The sequence below is a fragment of the Colletotrichum scovillei genome (genome assembly GCF_011075155.1).
Source record: "Colletotrichum scovillei strain TJNH1 chromosome Unknown Contig00007, whole genome shotgun sequence".
In the NCBI taxonomy this organism is placed as follows: Eukaryota; Fungi; Ascomycota; class Sordariomycetes; order Glomerellales; family Glomerellaceae; genus Colletotrichum; species Colletotrichum scovillei.
Genome location: NW_023336265.1, coordinates 2,331,605 through 2,352,722, shown reverse-complemented (window position 1 = coordinate 2,352,722; position 21,118 = coordinate 2,331,605). Strand labels below are relative to the sequence as shown.

The 21,118-nt window shown below is 56.6% G+C and overlaps 4 protein-coding genes across 4 annotated transcripts; 3 read left to right on the top strand and 1 right to left on the bottom strand.

Annotated features, from left to right (window-relative positions):
• The first annotated feature begins 932 nt into the window (after nucleotides 1-932).
• HER10_EVM0001455 (uncharacterized protein) lies at nucleotides 933-5,507 on the top strand. The gene is made up of 3 exons (XM_035471200.1): nucleotides 933-2,683; nucleotides 2,765-5,175; nucleotides 5,247-5,507. Exons 1-3 carry the CDS (start codon nucleotides 2,329-2,331, stop codon nucleotides 5,388-5,390), a joined length of 2,910 nt encoding a protein of 969 aa, XP_035331215.1. The 5' UTR covers nucleotides 933-2,328; the 3' UTR covers nucleotides 5,391-5,507.
• Nucleotides 5,508-8,177: 2,670 nt separating this feature from the next.
• HER10_EVM0009445 (fungal specific transcription factor) lies at nucleotides 8,178-11,970 on the top strand. The gene is made up of 6 exons (XM_035478931.1): nucleotides 8,178-9,222; nucleotides 9,602-9,684; nucleotides 9,751-10,368; nucleotides 10,439-10,548; nucleotides 10,603-11,304; nucleotides 11,404-11,970. Exons 1-6 carry the CDS (start codon nucleotides 8,827-8,829, stop codon nucleotides 11,505-11,507), a joined length of 2,013 nt encoding a protein of 670 aa, XP_035331721.1. The 5' UTR covers nucleotides 8,178-8,826; the 3' UTR covers nucleotides 11,508-11,970.
• Nucleotides 11,971-15,800: 3,830 nt separating this feature from the next.
• On the top strand, nucleotides 15,801-16,301 carry HER10_EVM0009925 (uncharacterized protein; the record flags this gene model as incomplete). Its single annotated transcript, XM_035479396.1, has 1 exon — nucleotides 15,801-16,301. The coding sequence occupies one exon, from the start codon at nucleotides 15,801-15,803 to the stop codon at nucleotides 16,299-16,301; it is 501 nt and encodes a 166-aa protein (XP_035331750.1).
• A 662-nt stretch (nucleotides 16,302-16,963) lies between these two features.
• HER10_EVM0004877 (uncharacterized protein) lies at nucleotides 16,964-18,735 on the bottom strand (the record flags this gene model as incomplete). The annotated part of the gene is made up of 1 exon (XM_035474506.1): nucleotides 16,964-18,735. The coding sequence occupies exon 1, from the start codon at nucleotides 18,182-18,184 to the stop codon at nucleotides 16,964-16,966; it is 1,221 nt and encodes a 406-aa protein (XP_035331440.1). The 5' UTR covers nucleotides 18,185-18,735.
• Nucleotides 18,736-21,118: the final 2,383 nt, after the last annotated feature.

Sequence of the window (21,118 nt, the reverse complement as noted above, 5' to 3'; positions counted from 1 at the left end):
AGGCTGCGTGGTCGTCTCTATACCGGACCAACGAGACCGGTTCCAACAACGGCGGTGCGTCTGCTACTCGGCTGCACTCAGACCGAACGAGAACTTGAACAAGCCAAGCAAGCCTTCCGCCAAGCCGAATGGCATTATTGGCCAGGATGGCACAGTCCAGCGAACCAAGCTTGTTGCTCCCAACCCACTTTGGGGCCGCGCTGGTGGAGGTCTGGAGACGAGCCTGAAGACTGGAGAAAGCGAGCGAGACTCAAGCTTCCAAGAGACGATTCCCCATCTTCCTCTCCCACCTCCTCGTTTACCCCCAGGGCCCAAAATGTGCCGCGCCAACACCCCCGCCCTCTTCGCGCAGACGTACGGAGCATAGCTGCCACACCACGCTATCTTCGGCCGACGTCCTAACCCAAGCAGCAGTGACTGTCATGTTGTGACTAGGTATTTGTCCCGAGGCAGGCCAAAAACAAAGCCGAGCAACACCATGAAAGCAGTGGGGATCCTGTCCCGGTGGGGAGGAAAAGGTTTGATGACAGTCCATGCCGTCTTGTCACCGCCATGTCATGCCTTGATCCTTCCAGAGGAATGGACCGGAAACGCGTTCATCACCCTCACCGGGCTGGCTCTAACCTTCACCTTGTTCTGCTCTTGTTGATCAACCAACCGAACCCAATGCTGAGCCACACATACACACACACTCATACAACCCCGTCGCTCCAAACCAGGACGAGATGATCCATCCTGGAGAGGAGGAGGATAGACCATGGATGGGATGAGCCCGTCGTTCTAGACCGGCGCAGCGTCTTTGGGGCATGTGGCCCTGTTCCTCGCCCAAAGATGCTCATTGATTCTCCACATCCACACCCGTAAATGGCCGCCCGTCGCCAGTTTTCCTCTCGATGCCGTTCGTTGCTCCTCACCTTACCGTCGCCCATCGTCGAGCCATCACCCCTGTTCCCCTCATTGCAACCCTGCCCCGTCCTCGCATGCCATTATGTACAAGCGTCCCATATAATATAGCTAAGCCCGAGGAACCACAAAGTCACCATTTCGCTTCTTCCCCCCCTTCGAGAACCTTACCTGACGCGCCGTTGGTACGTCTGTACGTCTGTCTGTACATGCGCATGCGCTGCCGCTGAGCATCCTATCTCTCAATTTTAATTTTCTTCTCGAATCATTCGCGCGTGTCCCGTACATACATCCATCCTCTCGCTGCTTCTGCGGCCGCCGCCCTGTCTGTCACCAGCCATCCTCCTCCACACCTTTCGCCCTTTCATCCCGCCGTTTACAGTATCCTACCAATGTAATTGCGATGGTCCACGTTTTCATACAGCAAGCGGACCAGCTAAACTGAGCAGTAACTCAACGGCTTGAACAGCATTCACGTTCCATCGAGCCATCTCTACATATTTGCCAAGCTTCGGGCGCAGGCCATCTGTCAGAGAGAGCCAAAGTGGACATCGAGAACTTGAAGGGAGGAGAGCTCCGAGCCAGACGACCGAAACGAAGATCAACATCGAATACAACGCCTGCGATACAACTTCAGAATAACCACTGTTTACGAGCTTCCGAATTGCCTTGATACTACCACCTCGCCTTTGGATATACCAACCAATTGTTCAAGATACCCTTCCCGCCGCAGCACAACACGCGAGACACGGAACGCAACCAAACGACTCAACTATTTGGAACTCTCCCAATTACGGCAACGACCGACATTCATAAACTTCACGGGTTGATCTCCAAGGGGTGAGTTAACTTGGGTCTCGGTCCCAATATTCCACTTTCACAGAAAGCTCTCTTTCGCTCAACCATCTTCTGCGCCGCACTCCTTCAGGCACCCTGTCGCTTGTCCCGTCTTCCTTACCCTGTCACCCAAGCCGTCTGTACATCAACCCCGCCATGATTGTCGTTGCTCTATGCTGCGCCGTTCTCCAACGACGCTGCAGATCTCACGCCCACCACTTGTTCTCAGTTTAGCTCATATTACTATACCCCATGCCCATCCTTCTCCTCCGTCCCGCCCCCTTTTACGCCCCCAACTATCCTAAACGGCCTACGGCAGCGCTGACCGAAGCAGAAGTCACCTTGTGTTATTCAAGGCTCGCATATTATCTATCGCTTGCCCCAGTCTAAGGGAGCAACATCGCCAAAGCTGGTTGACCTAAGTCGTCCGACCACTTCGAATCCTTCCAGTCGCCCATCTCGCAGTCTTATTCACGTCCCTATCTGCATGAGAGAAGGCAGATAGTTGCTCGTTGTTCGAGTAGCACTTTCACCATTCAGCCACTACATCGCCAACAGCGGGCTTGGTCCCAGCACGAGGAAGACAAGATGCTGTCCAACCCGCTCCACCGCTTTTCGCCATACCATGGCATGCAGTCCAGCACCCTCTTCTCCAACGCCCACCATGTTCCAAACGGCCATGCCCACGCGAATGGTCTCGACCCGAGCTCACACTATGCTCTGCAGCAGATCCAGCAGCAGGTTGGGGGAGTCCACAGCCCGCACCTCGCGCGTGCAGGCCCTCAGTCGACAAAACACCGCCAACACCCATACGGCGGCGGACCCGCGGGTCGTTCTTCTAGCACATCCGGTCCCGTCCGCAGGAGAATCAGTCGGGCCTGTGATCAGTGCAACCAGCTGCGTACAAAGTGCGACGGGCAACACCCCTGTGCCCACTGCGTAGGTAAGAAAGAAACGGTTGAATAGACGATCGGCGTGGCGCGGGGGAGCTGGGCTGGACTAGACTGACTGACATGTTTTTCAGAATTCGGATTGGGCTGCGAGTACATCCGCGAGAGGAAGAAGAGAGGCAAGGCATCACGAAAGGACCTTGCCGCGCAAGCTGCCGCGCAAGCAGGGACATCAGGAGCAGAACAGGGCCCGAAATCGCCTTCCGACGACAATGGGCAGCCTTCGGAGCAATCCGAGTCCAACAACGCCAAGGCAGGGCCATCACTAGGCACGACGACTTCTCAACACGGCCACATCGGCAAGGCCATGGACGAGCTCAGCGAGGAAGCCATACATCAAAGCCAGAGGACCGGCTCACTCGATAGCATGGGAGATATGGTCAGCCACCAAGCCCACCTAGCAGCTCATCATGGGATGGACAGAGATCAACTCGAAAGCCAGACAACCATGGATCTCAACGGCTACGGGGGTGTCCACGGAGGATACGACAGGCAAGGCCTGGGCGCGCACATAATGCCGGGACCGGCCCACGCAGCGTACGGCCCCAATCAGGGCGGCATATCAGCATATCCCGACATACCGTATCCCATGCAGACCCAGAGTCCAACGGCATATACCAATGGCGCGCCATTCCGAATCGCAGCCAGCCCGATCAGCGCATACCCCCTCGGTGGTGAGCCGACGTCTCCCGGGTGGATTTCCATGTCCTCTCCGCCGGCGGCGCAATACCAGTCTCATATGCCTCCGAGCAGCTACGGCCACCCCGGTCAACAGCAACTACGATACCCGGTCCTGCATCCTCTGATGCCCCATCTTGGAAACCTCATCCCGGCGGCTCTGGCATGCGACTTGATCGACCTCTACTTCGCATCCTCGTCCTCGGCACAGATGCATCCAATGTCACCATACGTCCTGGGCTTCGTCTTCCGCAAGAGGTCTTTCCTCCACCCCAGCAAACCGAGACGGTGCCAGCCGGCCCTGCTAGCCAGCATACTCTGGGTGGCAGCCCAGACGAGCGATGCGCCCTTCCTGACCAGCGTCCCCTCAGCACGGGGCAAGATCTGCCAGAGGCTGCTGGAGCTGACCGTCAGCCTGCTCAAGCCGCTCATCCATACACCTTCAGGGGACACATCACCGGTGACCAGCCCTGCCATCGATGGCGTAGCACTCGGCGGACTCGGCGTTGCGCTTCCGGGGTCCATCAGCATGGACGCGCTGACGGGCGAATCTGGTCCGTTCGGAGCCGCCGGCACCCTCGACGACGTTATCACCTACATCCACCTCGCGACAGTAGTCTCCGCGAGCGAGTACAAGGGCGCGAGCCTGCGGTGGTGGAACGCGGCCTGGTCCTTGGCCAGGGAGCTGAAACTCGGCCGTGAACTGCCACCGACCCCTCTTTCCATGAACCAGAGCAACGGGCACGACGGGGATGGCGCAGACGGCGAGGTTGAAGATGAATTGGCGGGCAGCGGGCACCCGGGCGTCATCACGGAGGAGGAGCGTGAGGAGCGCCGAAGGATATGGTGGCTCACGTACATCGTCGACCGCCACCTAGCCCTGTGCTACAACAGGCCCCTATTCCTCCTCGACCTTGAGTGTGCCGGCCTGCTGCAGCCGATGGACGACACGGCGTGGCAGAATGGCGAGTTCAGACCCGCACACGCCACGACGGACCCTAGCCTCGGAGGAGACGCCACAACCGGTGCCGGCGGCGTATCGAGCGGCCGTGTGCGTGGCCCGCACTTTGAGTGTACGGGACACAGCATATTCGGCTATTTCCTCCCGCTCATGACGATCCTGGGTGAGATCGTGGACCTCCATCACGCGAGGAACCATCCGCGGTTCGGTGTGGGATTCCGCTCGGCTCGCGAGTGGGACGATCAAGCCAGCGAGATTACGCGCCATCTCGAGGCGTACGAGAAGAGCCTTGGGCGGTTCGAGCAGCTTCACCTCACGCGGGTGAACAACATTAACCTCGATGATAACGGCGACGTAGTAGTGAACCCGGAGAGCGGCAGTGTAGACCACGGTCCGATTGCTGATATTGGCACGCCCTCTGTCCACTCAGTCCACACAACCGCCTCTTCATCCCTCAACCGCATGACGGAGAGCGACATCCAGACCAAGATTGTCATGGCGTACGGCACGCACGTGATGCATGTGCTGCACATTCTGCTGGCGGGCAAATGGGATCCCATCAACCTCATCGACGACAACGACCTCTGGATCTCGTCGCAGGGGTTCATCACGGCGACTGGCCACGCTGTCTCGGCAGCCGAGGCTATCAGCCACATTCTCGAGTTCGACCCGGGCTTGGAGTTCATGCCGTTCTTCTTTGGCATTTATTTGCTCCAGGGATCGTTTTTGCTGCTCCTTATCGCGGATAAGTTGCAGCTTGAGGCGTCGCCTAGTGTCGTCAAGGCGTGCGAGACGATTGTGCGCGCGCATGAGGCCTGCGTTGTGACGTTGAATACAGAGTACCAGGTAAGCCTTTCTCCCTTTTCACGCTTCTTCTCTCGTTTCAAGAAGGTGGGGTGCTAACTTGCCTTTTGTAGCGCAACTTTAGCAAGGTTATGCGAAGTGCTCTGGCGCAGGTCAGGGGTCGGGTGCCGGAGGATCTCCACGAGCAGCACCAGCGTCGACGGGAACTGCTTGCTTTGTACCGTTGGACCGGCGATGGAACGGGGCTTGCGCTCTGATTTTTGGTTAAGCCTTGGCCAGCGCGGCACAGCACATATGGCATGTGGGGAGTTTGGGATATAGTTGTAGGGTTCATGGTAGATGAGAATACGGCCTTTGGGATGTCAAAAGTAATGGGGAACGACAGAGGGGTGGATGGAGTGTTGGAATATGATGACAGGTTATAGGAAAAGGGATTCGATTGCTTCAAGGGAACTGGAGTGAAGGAGAGAGCCAAGGATAGGCGAAAGGAACTCCCCCATTTATTGCAGGTTTCGTTCTGAAAAGGTGTGCTGCGGCTTCAGTTATTCTATACCTCCAGTTGATTGCTGGGTTTTGCTGTGTTGGTTTTATGGTGTTTCGGTGGAAGGACAGCGGGGTTGAGGATAAACAATGTACCAGACAGGCCTCGCTCGAGACTTTTCCTAGGTCCTGAGGAGCGGATAGAGACTTGGTGAAGGAGAGTTGAGTAGAAAGAAAACTGCTGTCTCTTGGATGATGCCTGCCACTGTTGTGACTCTGAGTTGCATGTCGATGACTTGAGCACAACTAACAAAACATGTGAGTCCGGGTCAACATTAGTGATAGGGTAGTGTTGAACATTTCCATGACCAGAGGCAACTGTTATTAACTGGCAAAGTTGGTGTCTCTACTAATAAAACGCGTATATCAAGGCAGGAATAAATGAGGATTCAGCACTCGGGCCCCCGAGTGACGATACGCCCACCATTCACTCACTACAAAACTACAGATGCAGAAATACATGAGCAGAGGTAAAAGAGGAAACAGAGCATCTCTACGGCATCAAAAAGGTCGAAATTGCAAAAGAAATGCGTCGAGGGGGAATCGAACCCCCGGCTCCCCGACGCTGCTGGATGGCAACGGAGAATTTTACCACTAAACCATCGACGCGGCTTGTGATTGGATGCTAATCGTTGCTGCTTGCCCGCTCTTGAAGCGTGCGAGCTCAGAGGGCGGGCGCAAGGTCGGGCGGCCGCTCCTCTGTGGGCTTTCCAGCTCGCAGGGGTCGCGTACCCGAAAAGCCGGCAGGCGATATCGGCGGTCCCCTGGGGTCGAGGCGCGATTCGCAAGAGAGCCGAGGTGGCTGTCGTCTGAAGCCTCAGTGTGGTCTTTTGCCAGTCAGAGCCGTTGTGCGACACAGAGCCTGGGGAGCAGAAGGCTGCGAGGAAGGGGCTCATATTGAAAGCTTTGGCCCCCGAGACGAGGTCATTGTTGAAAAGGGTTTCTGGTTGCAAGTTGGGGGCGCTTTCTGGTTGCATTGGTGACGTCGATGTTCGGGTAGAAGTGCGAGGGCGCAGATGGGGAGAGGAAAACTCCACTGGGGCAGGGGAGTTCGCGGCAGGCAAAAGGAGCACCGCAGCGTATCTGTGCAGGTGCGAGAGAGAGAAGATGCATGAGAATGGATCTATTGGATGCTGCATCTCGTTCTCGCTCACCTTGATCCATTCGGTCAGTGATATCTGCGCATTGGATAAGACATCATGGTGTTCAAGCAGGATACTAGGTAAAGCTACCCTTTCTTTTGAGAATGCAGAGCATGTTCCGTGCCGCGAATGGTGTCTGCATCTAGTATACGCAGTGCCCGTGTCTGATCAGTCCTCTCTTTCTTTCTCACTCTCACGAAGAAGTAAGTCGAAAGAGCTCAAGTTTTCCAAGGGCAAGGCATTAGAAGTCTAGAGCCTGTTTTCAACCAACGGATCTACGGATATACAGGATATCTCAGAAATGTCAAGGGTTCGTATGATCCAGGTCCTGGAACTGGCATCACGCTCGTCTGCAGTCTGCATGGTGGAATGGTGGAATGGCGGCACTCGGGGAGGTTTTCCCGGCGAATCTGACCTGGGTTTCTGGGGCCCGAGACAAGACAAGCCTTTTTGCCCCCCGGCGTGGTTTAGTGCTGATCTGCCCACCACTGTAGCATGCCATGGGGGGAAGCCCACGAGGTGGTGGGTGTAGGAGCCAAGGATGGATTGAGTGGATAGTTGCTTGACTGGATCGAAAGAAACCCCCCAGCCATCAATGATCAAAGCAGGCAAAGCAGAAGCAAGCCTTGCGCCGTTGACCGGCCGGCAGTTGGATTCGGGGGCTTGGCCCATTGGATGGATGGGCTTCCAAGAGGAGGGTTTGCTGTATTCGTACACAGGTCTTGCTGTATGGCCGTGAACCGTGGGTACGGATCCTCACCTCGGTGTCTTCCCGCTCAACGTTTTTTATCAGATCAGATGGTAGGCGGATGATAGAGAGGCAAAAAGGTAACCTGGAAGATGGGACGGCTGGGGGTTGTATTGCCCATTGTTACTGGGCATGTAATGATCAAGGGGCGGGCGGGCGCGTTGATGCTGCGCGTATTCGTTCTTTGCCCCCATCGATCGCGGATTTCCCTCCGTAAGTGAATTGGTCATCCATCGCGTTGGATCGTTGGATCATGGAACCTGGGAACCGGTACCGGGTAATGGAACTGGTTCAAGACATTCAAGACAAGGCTTGCTGTTTATGAAGCTGTTGATTCTAATAGGGACTTTGGCTGCTCAATCCCATGACCTGGATTAGCTTGTCGAATAGTGAGCAAGACACAGAGACAAGTGTTTCCCCTCTTTTCTTCGAGTGCCCTTGTTCATTTGTTGGAGAGAGAAACAGAGAGCGAGACGTTCCGCCGTGTCGCTCCCGGCCAAGTCCCCCAGTCCCAGTCCCAGTCCCGGCCAGGCTGAGAAAGAGAGTTTCCCTCTCCCCCAATTCCCGCCGCGTTCCGCACGTTCTCTCCCTTTCCCTTTTGTCTCCCTCCTTATTCCCATCGCAATCTCCCTCCCTTCGTTGTGTGTGACGCCGCCGCCGCACCGCATTTCACACTGCCTCTATCACCTGTTTATTCCCAGCGCAACACCGCACAAACACACACATCCCTCCGGCCTTTTTTGAGCACCGGGCGACACCGATACCGACACGGATCAAATCACTATACTTTTTCCCGGGAAACTTTGCGCAAGGCCCGCCGCCGCCGCGCCGAGTTGTTGCTCATCCACTCCGTCTGTCCTCCGCTTCGTCAAATCTTGGCCTTTATTCCCGGCGGAAACGGAGGCACCGCATTGGAAAGCTCTCAACCAACCCGGCCGGTTGCGACGTCCGGGCAATCTAATTGTTCGAATCGGTCACAGTGTCTGATTATCCCGTAAAGTCTCTTACGACGCTCCGCCCGGACAGTCAACCGCCGGCTCAATTGCGATTCTTTCGGTGAAGCATCGCCTTGGGCGTGCCGCAAGCGGGAACAAGCAGCAGGAATTGAATCGACTGCCTTTTCACTCATCTTCGCGGCGCCATTAACAATCGGCATCAAATCGGTCTTGGCACCGGCCGCTCATCTAACAACGTAATTCAATCGTTAATCAACACCTTCAACTCATTCAATTGAGGCGTCGCGCAACGTTCCAACCGCCCACAATGGCGCCCAAAAACCATCTCCCGCATCCCCAACCGCAACCCTTCACGCCGAGCTCGGCCTCAACAGCCTACGCATCGCCAGTGCCGGAAAACGGGCGTCTACCATCACTCACACATCCACAAAATGGAGGAGCAGCTGCTGCCGCACTCTCGCCGACGACATCAGCGGCGTCGGGACCGTCGTACTCGACGCCCGTCGCGCGGCAGCAAACGGCGACACCAAAGAGCTACGGCAACGGCAACGGCAACGGAACCCATCACCAACACCCGGATGAGAGCGTCGACGGCAACTCGGCTAGCCCCGATGACGGCGGCGACAAGGGCCCTGCGAGGAAGAAGCAGAAGCGGAATAAGCCTACCTTGTCGTGCTTTGAGTGCGTTGAGCGCAAGACAAAGGTTCGTTCTGTTCATTTTTCATTTTACTGCCCGTGTTTTTGTCATCTGTACTTCATGCCTTGTTTTTCTCACTCCGTGTTTTCATCTGATCTGATTTCTCATCATTGCGTGCTTATGCCCCCACACTGAATTGTGCTGTTGGTTCGAGTGTACCAATGCGACTAAAGTTGAATGTCATATCAAGAGGTCTTCTTGATCATTGGGCACATGATGCTACTTGCACGACGTAGGCATACGATATTTGATGCTCTCAGGTTTGACACATGGCATGCATACGATGTAAACCACGTCGGATTAAGTGCTGTTGCTCTCAAAGTGAAAGCAGCAGGCCTGTCAAACCCACCAAGTTAAGCCAACGCTCATACTAACACGCACGCAGTGTGACCGAGGTCGACCCAACTGCCTAGCATGTATCAAACGCCAGACGGAATGCCAATATGCGGCTGTAGCGACGATACTCGAGTAAGCACACTCACACAGCTCTCGCGACTTGTCGAGACCCTCGAAACACAACTGACAAAAGAACAGAGAAACAACAAGATCCCTCGCCAACGGCCGCCGCATGACGAAACCCCCGAAACCAAAAGGCCCAGGCGACATCTCCACCATCCCAAACGTAGCAGACAGAGGCCTCATCGAAGGCCGCGGCTTCACCTCCCGCGGCTCCGTCGGCTCCGTCGCCTTCTCCTCCTCCACGGGCCTCCTCTCCAACGTCCCCTACTCCCTCCCCACGGCCAGCAACGTCTTCGGCATCGGCTCCGAGCACCCCTTTGCCAACTACTGGACCTGCGAGGGCGGCCTGCCCGAGGTCATCTCCGTCCTGCCCGAGAAGGTCCAGGCCGACATCTTGCTGGCGCAGTACTTTGAGTGCGTCGACCCGGTCTACCCCATGATCCACCGGCAGACCTTTTACGCCGACTACGAGCACTTTTGGAGCCTCAGCGCCGAGGAGAAGAACCGCGTCGACGCGGCGTTTGTGGGGCTCATTTTTGTGATGCTCGCGCTGGGCACGCAGTTTGTGACGTCGAGTTCGCCAAACGATGCGAAGCAGACGGCGGAGTTTTATGCGTCGGCGAGTAATCAGGCGCTGCGCATGTTTTCGTACCTGAGTGCTGCTTCGTTGCGCTCCATTCAGTCCATGGTGTTGTAAGTGGTCCCCTTTTCATGTTGGGTCTGCATACAGCAACCTTAAGACCGTTCATACTGACCAGACCAGGTTGACGTACTTCCTGATCAACGACAACCACGCCTCGGACGGGTGGGCGTTCGCCGGCATACTCATCCGCCAAGCCTACGCAATGGGTCTACATCGTGACCCCAATATCGGTACGAACGTTCAAGTCATCTACCAAAGAGCATCATAAACTAACACCATCGCAGTAACTCCCGACGCCCCCATCTTCGAAAAGCAACAGCGCCGCAAACTCTGGCAAGCCGTCCTCCTCCAAGACACCTTCCTCACCGTCCTCCTCTCTCTCCCCCCCTCCGCGACCCACACCGACGTCTCCGTCGAAGACCTCGTCGACGACGGCTCCGCCATCGCCTCCTCGGACCCGACAGACATCGCCTACATCCGCGGCTCCTGGACCCTCGCCAACCTCGTCCAGGAGACGATCTGCTCCCCGCGCTCCTTGGATCTGCCCATCTGCGCCACCGTCCGCCACAAGTCCAAACTCATCGCCGACTTCCGCTGCGTCTACCGCTCCTTCCCGGACGTCTTCCGGTCCTGGGACGCCGAGAGCCTCGCGAGCCTCGCGCGGACGAATAAGCGCGTCGTGAGGCAGACGCTGTTCCTGACGAGCAATTATCACCACAACATCATGCTCGTGTACGCGTCCGAGAGCGCAGAGTGTCCTTCGAATACGAGGGGCACGCTGGAGGCGGCGCACGAGGCGATTACGTCGTTTTTCCTGTTGTTTGACATTTTTGAGCTCGAGGCGAGGGTGTGGTGGGTTTTCAACCACCGCGCGTTCCTCGAGGCGCTGTGTATCGGGAGCGTGCTGCGGGAGATGGGTAAGGACCCTGTTGCGGCGGAGGAGGCGGATCGGGATCCGTTGTTCCAGAGGGCTAGGAGTGACATTGGTGAGTTTCTTACCCCCGTTATTCTCCTGTCTCTCGTTTTTTCCATTATTCTCTCACTATCGGCTTCATGATCACTGTGTGCTAATCAACGTGATGCAGCAAAAATGATCAAGATCATGGTGTTGATGGGCGAAGGCGAGCAAGGGTCGGATGTCGCGCGGGCCCGTGTGCAAGTGTTGAAGGACCTCCTGCCACCCTTGTAAGACGTCGGTGCCGGTATGATTGCTTGTTCATGCTCTCTAGGTTACGGCGGGGTCTGTTCTACGGTTTTGCCTGTCAATCTAGGGGGCAGAACCGCAGAGTTGCGATTGTTTCGCAGATCTCTTGTTTCCCTGGTGGGGAGGAAACAGAGAGTCCGAGAGCCATGTTACACACATGCAACTCTCATTGCGTAGTAGTTGACGCGTGGACGGGTGGGAGTGTTGACTACACTATTTGTTTCTTGGGTGGTCAGTGGTGCGAAGCTTGAGCCGCGAGGAGTTGCGTGGTCTTTTGTCCATGCTTGTTTTGTTCTGTTTGTTGGTTCGTCTCGTACATCTCCCTTGCCGACCCTGCATGCGTATCCGTAGGTTAAACCGTTTGGCAGTCTACGGCGGGGCGAGAAGATGGGACAACGGAGGAAAGGGGGCGTATCCGGCATATTCACTTATCTTTCACTGTCTTGACTTTACAAGGTACGGACGGGTATTCCCACATTCAGGCGTTCTCACGGGACATGCTTGTAGGATTACGTTGGAAAGAGACTACCTTAGTGTATTGCTTAATCATAGGCGAACGAGCCTTCTTTTTCTCTTATCAGGTTCTTCTTCTACCCCTTCTCTCTGCATTGGGTCTGGTCTCGTCTTTGACCCCTCCGAACATTCTCATCGTACCACATGTTCCACGCCGTCGTCGTTTAAAGGTGGATGGCCTCGTGGCCACTGATTCGGCTACTAGTCGAGCAGGACCCGCGCGCCCACGGCGGCAACGAGGACTGTGAGTCTGTGACATGCCAAAATGGGTCGCTTATAATGCGCATGGCCACCCATTTCCGTTCGTTCTGGGTGGCATGCCGCATGGGTGCAAATAGCTCCACCCGATCGTGGAACCGAGGGACCGAAAATAATCAAACAACCCCAAGGCAAAGGACCAGAAGCGGCGTGGCCGTCCAGGAAGTCGGGAGCAAAAATGCGCGTCCATCAGTAAGTGCAGCAATGTGCCAGTGCCGGATTCCCATGAGTTCATCACTTCATCGCCTCGACGGTGGAGACCCCCGTCGCCTCGGAAGACTAGCGCCGCCCCCCACGTTCCGGTGTTTAGCCCGTGGTTCGGGATCCACCCGACTCTGCGGTTTGCCCAACAGTGAGGACACAAGGAGACCAACAGCAGTCACCAGTCTTACAGCAAACGGGACACTGCAGCAGTCTCTGCACATTGTGATAGCCTAGGAGTCTAGCTGCAGTGTAAACGTAGTCAGCAGGGCGGCAACACCATACACCATGTACCTTTCTTGGTACTAATTAGTGTTGGTGTTGTGTTCGGTCGAGAAGGTGGAAACAAGAGCAGAAATAATTCCCAAGGGCCATCGCATCAACCCCACCAGTCCGATGCTTAGCTAACATGCGCTGATTCCTATTGGTTGTATGAGGAAGTGGATCCCGGCTCGGGACTGGCAGTTCGGAGTGCACGAGCCAAGCAGCAGATACGTACCGGACGAAAATCGAGGGACTCGTCAGCTCATCGACGCTGATTGGCCACCACCGGTCCAGCGGCGCCGAGAGGATTGCGCAGCTCACGCAGCCCCAATCTACGCAGCGCAGGTTGGCAGGTGCGAGTGTCCCTGAATGTGCCCACTTGCCTCCTTTGCTCTCAGTGTAAGCCTACATTGGGGAAGGAAGGGACTGCGCGTCCCTCGACACTGCCTCTCTCCTTCCCTGGGTGTGTTTGTTTCCATCTCTTGCCATCCTTCAAGTTTCACTCCTTCTCTCTTTCTCATTCCTTCCTCACCAATCTCAGTTCATCACTTTTCATTCTCCGTGGAAAGTGTGAATACCTTCCACTCGTTCTTTTTTCATACTTGTTTCGTTTCCTAAGGGGGGTTTGTGAGTGTGTGTGAGAGAGAGAAGGTGTGAGACATCATCGACGGTGTAAGACGACTGGACTAGCAGCAAATAAGTTGGCACACCGAACCAACGCACACCACCAGCCAATACACGACTCGACGACTTACATATCTACCTACTACGTACACCTACCTACCCAGGCAGCCATTTATCACCTTACCCTGCCGTCCACTCTCCGTCATTCCTTCACCCTTCACTCCTCGTCAACCCGACCTTAACCTAACTCAACTCAACGCATCACAACATCAAAAGGACGACTGACGACGACAAGGACCCATTTAGTCCAGGCAGAGGGATTTCTTCAAATACGAACATTTGGGGATTTGTAACCTACTCGGACAGGCAAGGGGTTGACGACCGTTGAGTCTCAACGAGGGTAAACCTCATATCCCATCCATCAACCAAACATCCCCCAAACCGCCCATCATGCGTGGCTTGGCGCAGGCTCTCCTGCTCGCGCCCGCCCTCGTCGGCGCCGCTCCCTCCAAGATTGGTATGGAAAAGGCCACCGGTATGTATTCTTCTCTCAGCTCCCATTCCGCAATCTCATCGTCATCTCATCATGACTAATATCCTCCAGATGCCTCACCATCAACCTTTGTCACCTTTGACATCCCACCGGGTTTCAACGAGGACCAGACCAAGCCCTACGTAAGTTCATCCCCTAATCATCCAAATATCTCAAACCTAACACATCACAGACCCTCCACTTGGAAGTCCTCGAGGCCCCTTCCCCCTGCGCATACCCTAACATCAAGATAAACGACAACGCCCTCTCCCAGGGCGGTCACACTCTCGGCCGCGGCACCTTTGCCGGCGACCACGACGGCTCGACCTTCATTGCCTCCTGGTCCGCTACCTGCGCTGGCGACGAGCAACTCCTCCGCTTCACCCTCGAGTCCCTCTCCGGCCGCACCCTCGCCTCCGACCTCGCTTTTGTCGCCCGCTTCCGCCAGACTGCGCCCGCCGCCATCATCGAGGTCGCCGGCAACGTTCGTACTTCCGACGTCCACCCGCCTCCGCCCTCCCAGACGCTCCCCGAGTTCGAGGGACACCCTCCCCGCCCCGGTGACGACGAGGATGGACTCCTCGAGGATCCGCCTTTCCCCCCGCCTCCTCACCACCATGTCGGCAACCACCCGGACAACCACCCCGGCGAGCAGGGACAGCGTCCTCCTCACCACCGCCCCGGCCACGACGACGACCACCGCCGCCCTCACCACCCCGAAGAGCACCCCGAGCTCGACGAGAAGGTCCTGGCAGAGCTCGACGACCTCGAGTGCATGCGCCACCAGCTCCACGCCTTGAAGCACGCCATCCACGAGAAGGAATCCCGCCTCGCCCAAGAACACGGCATCTTCCCTCCCAGCCACCGCGGCTTCCGCTCCTGCGACTCCCTGAAGTGCGTAATCGACACCCTCATGCACCGCGTCCGCGGCGGTGGCGGCCCCGGCTTCCACGGCAAGGGCCGTCACCCGGGAGGCAGAAGAGAAGGCCACCACCACGGCCGTCGTCCCCACGGTCCTCCCCCTTCCTGCCCAGGCTTCCCCTTCCCCGGACACGGCGGCAACCACACCAAGGGAAACCACACCGAGCCTCCGCCGCCTGGTCCCCCTCCTCCGGGCTTCTGCCACTGCCTGCCGCCCCCTCCAGAGGGTCCTCCCGATGGACCCCCTGAGGATGCCCCTGAGCCGCCCCCGAGAGGACCTCACCACGGCCCTCCGCCGCCGTTTGACGAACCTCATGGACCTCCTCACGACCACCATGGTCCGCCGCCGCCTCCTCCTCCTCCTCCCTTTGACGGACCTCACGGACACCACGGCGGTCCTCCTCCTCCTCCCCCACCTCCTCATGATGGTCCCGGTTCCCACGGTCACCACGGCCCTCCTCCTCCCTTCGATGGCCCTCACCACGGCGGTCCTCCCGGTCCCCGGCCCTCCGCCCCCGGGACCCCCTCCCGACTTTGAGCATGAGCACCCCCTTGACCACGAAGGCGACCACCGCGGCCCTCACGGTCACCACGGCGTAAGTCCATCCCCCTTTCTCCCCTCTTCACAAGACCAGCAAAGACTAACCCTCCCAACAGCCCCGGGATTCCCCCCTCCTCCCCCAGGCCCTCACCGCGGCCCGCACGGAGGCCCTCATGGACCCCCCCACGGGCCCCCTCACCTCCCCCTCCCCGCCAAAATCTCCGTCGCAGTCCTCCTCTTCATCGGAATCCTAGCCCTCCTCCGCGCCGGCATCCTCTCCCGCTCCTCCTCTAGATCCTCCCGCCACAGCGAGTCTCGCGCAGAGCGCCGCGAACGCAAAAACTCCCGCCGCGCCCTCCGCCGCGACTACCGCGAAGCCCGCAAGGAAGCCTTCAAGGCGACCCTCACTGACTTTTGGTCGCGCATGTTCACCACGGCCGGCACCACGGCCGAAGACGAGGAGAAGCAGGCGTTTATGAACAGCCGGCCCTCCATTTCCGAGTCTGAGAGGGACTTTGAGACGATGGAGAGCATGACGGATGAGATTACCGAGTTCCGTAACGCCGCGACGCTTGTTTCGGAGATGGTTGCTGCTGAGGAGCGGAGGCAGCGGATGAGGGAGCAGGAGCAGCAGCAGATGGCACAGCAACAACAGCAACAACAGATGCCGTGCCAGCACCAGCACCACCTCATGCCCTCCCACTTCCAGCGCCCCGCCATCATCACCCCTCCCTCCCCGACCACCGCGTTCGCAGAGTACATGGGCGACGACGTGCTCCCGGCCTACGACGAGCACGCCGCCCCCTCGGTGATTGTTTCCGACGGGTTCAGCAGCTACACGCCCGGGTCTAGCGACTATACCCCCAGCGCGGGCTCGGATACGGCGTCCAATATTGATGATGTCCTGGGAGAGACCAAGAACTAGACTCCTGTGAGATAGTCTCATCTTTTGCCATGTAGAGAAGGAGAGGGGATGTATATGGAGTGTAGTGAAAAGAGAGTCGGTTTTTTTTGAGTATAAAACACATTGATATTTAGTAGAGATATCCCGCATCTATATCACATCTATTTTTTTTTCTCTCTTACGCATTTTTGTTTGTGTTTTTTTTTTTTTTTTGCTATGTATATATATACTACCGGGTGGTTGGCGTTTGTTGGCCAATGGGCTAAACAGGAGTAGTGTTGTGGGCTGGTTGGGTGTCGATGTAGATACTCATGGCCATTAAGAGATGAAGAGATAATCATGAATGATAGAGACTGATTCGAATACATCATGTATTGATTTAATGGTGCAAAGTAGAGGAACAATCACTGAGCGAAACTCATGCCGTCATCCTAAAGACCATGGCCGTTGAAAATCGCTTGTGATAAAGAGGGACAAAAGAAACGAGTGGTTTCGCGTGGGTGGTTAGTGGATGTAAATGCATAGGATGCGCAATCTGCGGGCGCGTGTGGAAGTTGTCGTGACTGCAATGTTCGTTCTGCCTTGTTCAACGTCTGTCACAAGTGCATCATCAACATTTCTTAGAGTCCATCACGGAGAGGTATTTGGCATCTTGGTAGTATTTCTACGTCTTGCTACCCACGTCAACCAAAGATGAACTCGCGGTAATTCTTTCCTATGCGTTCCACCCCCTCTTGCAATGTCCACTTTTTGATCTCGCACACCTTTCTGTACATCTCCTCTAGCCTGGCGTCCATCTCTTCACCGGCGATGTGTAGGTCACTCTCAACCAGAATGCTATTATCGGGACACGCCTGGAGAACCTCGGCAATCTTGTCAGCGCCAGCTTTGGTGCCCATGTTGATGGCCGATGAAAAGGAAAAGAACATGCGCGCGGGTATGGCTGGGTTAGTATACTGCTTCAGCATCTCAGCAGGTCCAGAGTACGAATGGAGGCATATACGCGGGGGGTACGGCCTCGACGGGACGCCTTTCCTGCCAAACTCATCCTCCTCGAGCTCGTCCTCGGAATCAAAATCCTCGGCTCCCTCGGCGACGAGACGACGCTTCTTCCTGCTGACGACCTCCTTCTCGTGACCCTTCCACAGCGAAGAGAGGGTATCATGGAGGACACCGTGGGCTTGGACGCCGTGGACACTCACAGGACGGCCAAGCTCACCGGCGAGAGCCAGCTGAGCTTTCAGCACGGCAACCTGGTGGGGCATCTTGACATGTTGAGGCGCCAAACGACGCCCCTCGCGACCACCTGGGGTAAGGGCCTGGTCACGAGAGGACTCGTCGGCGTCCGTTCGTCCTTGGGGCAGGCGAAAGGCCTTGTCGAGGCCAACCTCACCGACTAGAGCCAGGGGATGATGTTGGAGGCGGGCCCGGGTATCGGCTAAAAAGGCCGACAAAGAACGCGGGGTGGGCAGGGCGTCGAGAAAGTCGGGGTCTTCAGGGGCGGGGGCTAGCACGGCCTGGTAATGGCGCTTCTTTGCGTCGGGCTGGCCCTCGTGGTACGTCCTCTCAGCCTCGGGCACGGTGTCATCGAACAGCTGGTAGGAGAACCACGGATGCCAGCCGAAAGAGGGAATCAGATGGCCCTGAGACAGCTCGTACTTTGATCGCACGCCGTGGGACGCAGCAACCTCAGCAACGAGGGCCTGGTCTTGGCTCCGGGTGGCCATGACGGTTAGGGTCGAGGCGCGCATACCAGGTATAGCCTCGATGGTGGACATGGTGTCCGTGGGGTGGCAATGAGCATCGTAAATGCCAGATTCCCAGGGGAAGGGGTCTGATGATGTCGAGACAGAGGTGACGGCAGTGGAGCGGGTAAGCTCCTCACCGTCGTGATGGCCACACATGCTGGTGCTTGGCCTGGCCTGGAGCTGTGTGGTGTATCCGTACTGGGTTGACCTTTACGGGCAAGCGGAAATGACGGTGATCGCCTGGCCTCAACCAGAAAGAGACGGCTGTGGCTCAAAGGAGAGGTATAACACGATGGGTAGATAGTTTGACTATCGCTACCTCCAACCGGTGAACTGCACCCCGGAACCTTCCACTATCTTTGGCCGTCTTGCAAACGCAAATGAGTGGCCAGGAACGGGACGGCTGGAACTATGGGATTGGGTGACGGTTGCAAGCAGGGACCGCGGTGCGCTGGGACGGTCTTGGACGGCGGCGGAGGGGTTGCGAATACGACGGGGTCTCTAAGCGTGGACGAATACCTCGAGGCACGTTCAGGGCGCAGATGGAGAGGCAGCGGTGGTGTGTTGGCTGAGGTGCCGGAGATGGATACCCGTCGACTGACAAGTGAAAAGAGCCGCAGAAAGGCTGTCACACTGGCGCAAAGGTGATGATGTGTGGTGATGTGATATTTTTGGAGTGGGGCATCTCGATGTTATCGAAATCAAAGGGCGCGATGATGCTGTGGCAGTGACAAGCAGAAACGCGGGGCAGCAGCTCTGAAGCCTCTGAGCCTCTGAGCCTCTGAGAGCAGGCAGATCTGGAACGGGCAATTAGTGGGGCTACTATGGAATGATGTCAAGGGCAGGAGCGACCCGATGGAACATGGGCTCTGCGACTTCCATTTCCATTTCCATGTCTAATGGATCACTTCAAGTTTTGGAAGGAACGACGGGAAACGGACGGGGACGGCCGGGGGAAGGAAGGGACCGGGAGCGGGCGGGATTGGCAACTACCTTCATGTGTGACACGGAAAGAGCGCGGATGGAAAGGAAAGAGCTTGGTATGGAAGGCAGGAAGGAGACGCTCGAGACCCTTACTGCGTTGAGCTTCCCAAATCCCCAAGAGTTAGGGTTAGCATCATCATCCTCTACATCCTCTTCATCCTCTTCGTTGCCTCGTCCAAACTTTTTCTAAATCGGAGGAAGAGCGTCACTGCCACCGTGACATCTTGCGAAGATGTCCTACCTACCAAGAAAACAGACCCCAGTCTCTGTGTCGTCTCTCGAATGTCATGCCGCAGCCAAACACCACGTCGGTCGGTATCTTCGGCGTGTAGCGTATGCACCAGCTGCAGAAACGCACAACACAGACACAGCCACCCTACAACGACGACACCCTCGATGACCATCGAATCCTCACCGGCAAACCCCAAGCTGGCGAATCACATAGAACCCATACATACGTGACCAGTCCAGGCCGTACCCTCCAGTACACCTCCACGGCTTCCTATCGCTAGAGAGACCCCAAAGTCCCACCGTCCGCTTGTCAGTCTATCGGGTCTAGGGCTGCGTCTAAGTCTGCACCTAGGACAATGAGAACTCTACCGGTTGCATCGCCGTGCCTCGACCCCTCCGCGGTCTGCGCTCGTTGGCCGTCGCAAGCTTGTTCGGGGAGCTTTGGCTTCTGACGATCACCATGCCTGTTTTTGCTGTGGCGTCTGCCTTTATACCAATGGCGCTGGCTAACAACCGCACAAGGGAAGCATGGGCCATGGGAACTTTGCAAAGAATGCTACAGACCACGGAGTACACTGACACTTTCCCCCCAGACGACCGCCAATGGTCGTGCTGGTCTGGTCTGGGGTAGATGGAGTTGACACCGACTGCACAACCAAGACATCCCACATGCACCCCGGGATTTTCATCCAGCTATCCGGGCTGTGACTGGAGAAAACCACTTGCTCGATGTTGATATCGCGGGGAAATCAAGAGCATCTTACCCGCCTGTCCAGGGCCAACCCGGTGCGGCAGGCGGCAGACGGCAGTCATGGCCATGGCTCGTCTCCCAAAGTTCGCCATGCCGAGCGTTTCGCCCTTGCTAGGGATCTTCGCTGTGTCGACCTACCGTTGACAAGATCGGTCCAATCTTTGCGGCTCACGCACCACCGTGGTCTGCTGCATACATAGAGAACGCTAAATCATTACACACATAATTAACGTTACCTCGACGGCACGCAAAAGCTACATTTCTCGAGCCATTCTGCCCCTCCTTGCCCGTTGCTCGTCGCTGCCGAGCTCTGACTGGCAACGTTCTTGTGTTCTGGACTTGCGGGGTCTACAGTTCGGGATGCCTACGGTACTCTCCCCTGCACTTTCCCCAGACCTTCCATACAACGCCTGACCCTGGCACGCCTTGAGTCTGGAGATGCGGAGACGCGGCGATCGGTTTCGGACAACAAGCGGACTCATCTCACCGAAACAGACCTCTTATCTGTCTGCCTACCAACCACATGGTGGACTTGCATTTGTCTTTACCAACCAATGTCTCGTCTGGCGACGCTGATAGCGGCATAATACCTATTCGTAGACACACACACACACACACACACACACACACACACACACAATGTCCACCCATCCCAAGTCCGGAACGCACGTTTGCTGTCTTTCGTCACTCTCCCATGAATACCAGGGCGCATTACTTGGGCATTGGCTCGCAGGCAAAGGATTCCGACCCCCGGAGGCGCATAAGTCAAGACGCTGATTCACCCGGCAAACTCTGTTTTCCGCTTGCTCCCCACAGCCGTTTCTGTCAGTCAGAAACACGTCGCTCTTCACATGGAAAAAAAGACACCGTCCAGGAACTGCAAACTCTGTTCACTCATCCGTCGTCCCAGCGAGATTTGATTTGAACAACATTCAATATTGGATGGCCTGAAGTATCCAGGCTCGGAAAACGATGACCCTGTGGAATACGAAAGAGAGCCCACAGGCCCTACGACAACGAAGTACATAGGATTTGCTCAAATTCTCTCCTTGCCGGAGCCCCCGTACATGGTGGGCAGAAAAACTCTCCTGGCAAACGAAAGCTCGAGCGCACAGTCAAGAGCA

Coding starts and splice junctions, on each gene's coding strand:
- HER10_EVM0009445 (XM_035478931.1), top strand. CDS start 8,827: ATGGCGCCCAAAAACCATCTCCCGCATCCCCAACCGCAACCCTTCACG. Junction 10,549..10,602: donor ACATCGTGACCCCAATATCG/GTACGAACGTTC, acceptor ACACCATCGCAG/TAACTCCCGACGCCCCCATC. Junction 11,305..11,403: donor GAGGGCTAGGAGTGACATTG/GTGAGTTTCTTA, acceptor AACGTGATGCAG/CAAAAATGATCAAGATCATG.
- HER10_EVM0001455 (XM_035471200.1), top strand. CDS start 2,329: ATGCTGTCCAACCCGCTCCACCGCTTTTCGCCATACCATGGCATGCAG. Junction 2,684..2,764: donor CCCCTGTGCCCACTGCGTAG/GTAAGAAAGAAA, acceptor CATGTTTTTCAG/AATTCGGATTGGGCTGCGAG. Junction 5,176..5,246: donor CGTTGAATACAGAGTACCAG/GTAAGCCTTTCT, acceptor TGCCTTTTGTAG/CGCAACTTTAGCAAGGTTAT.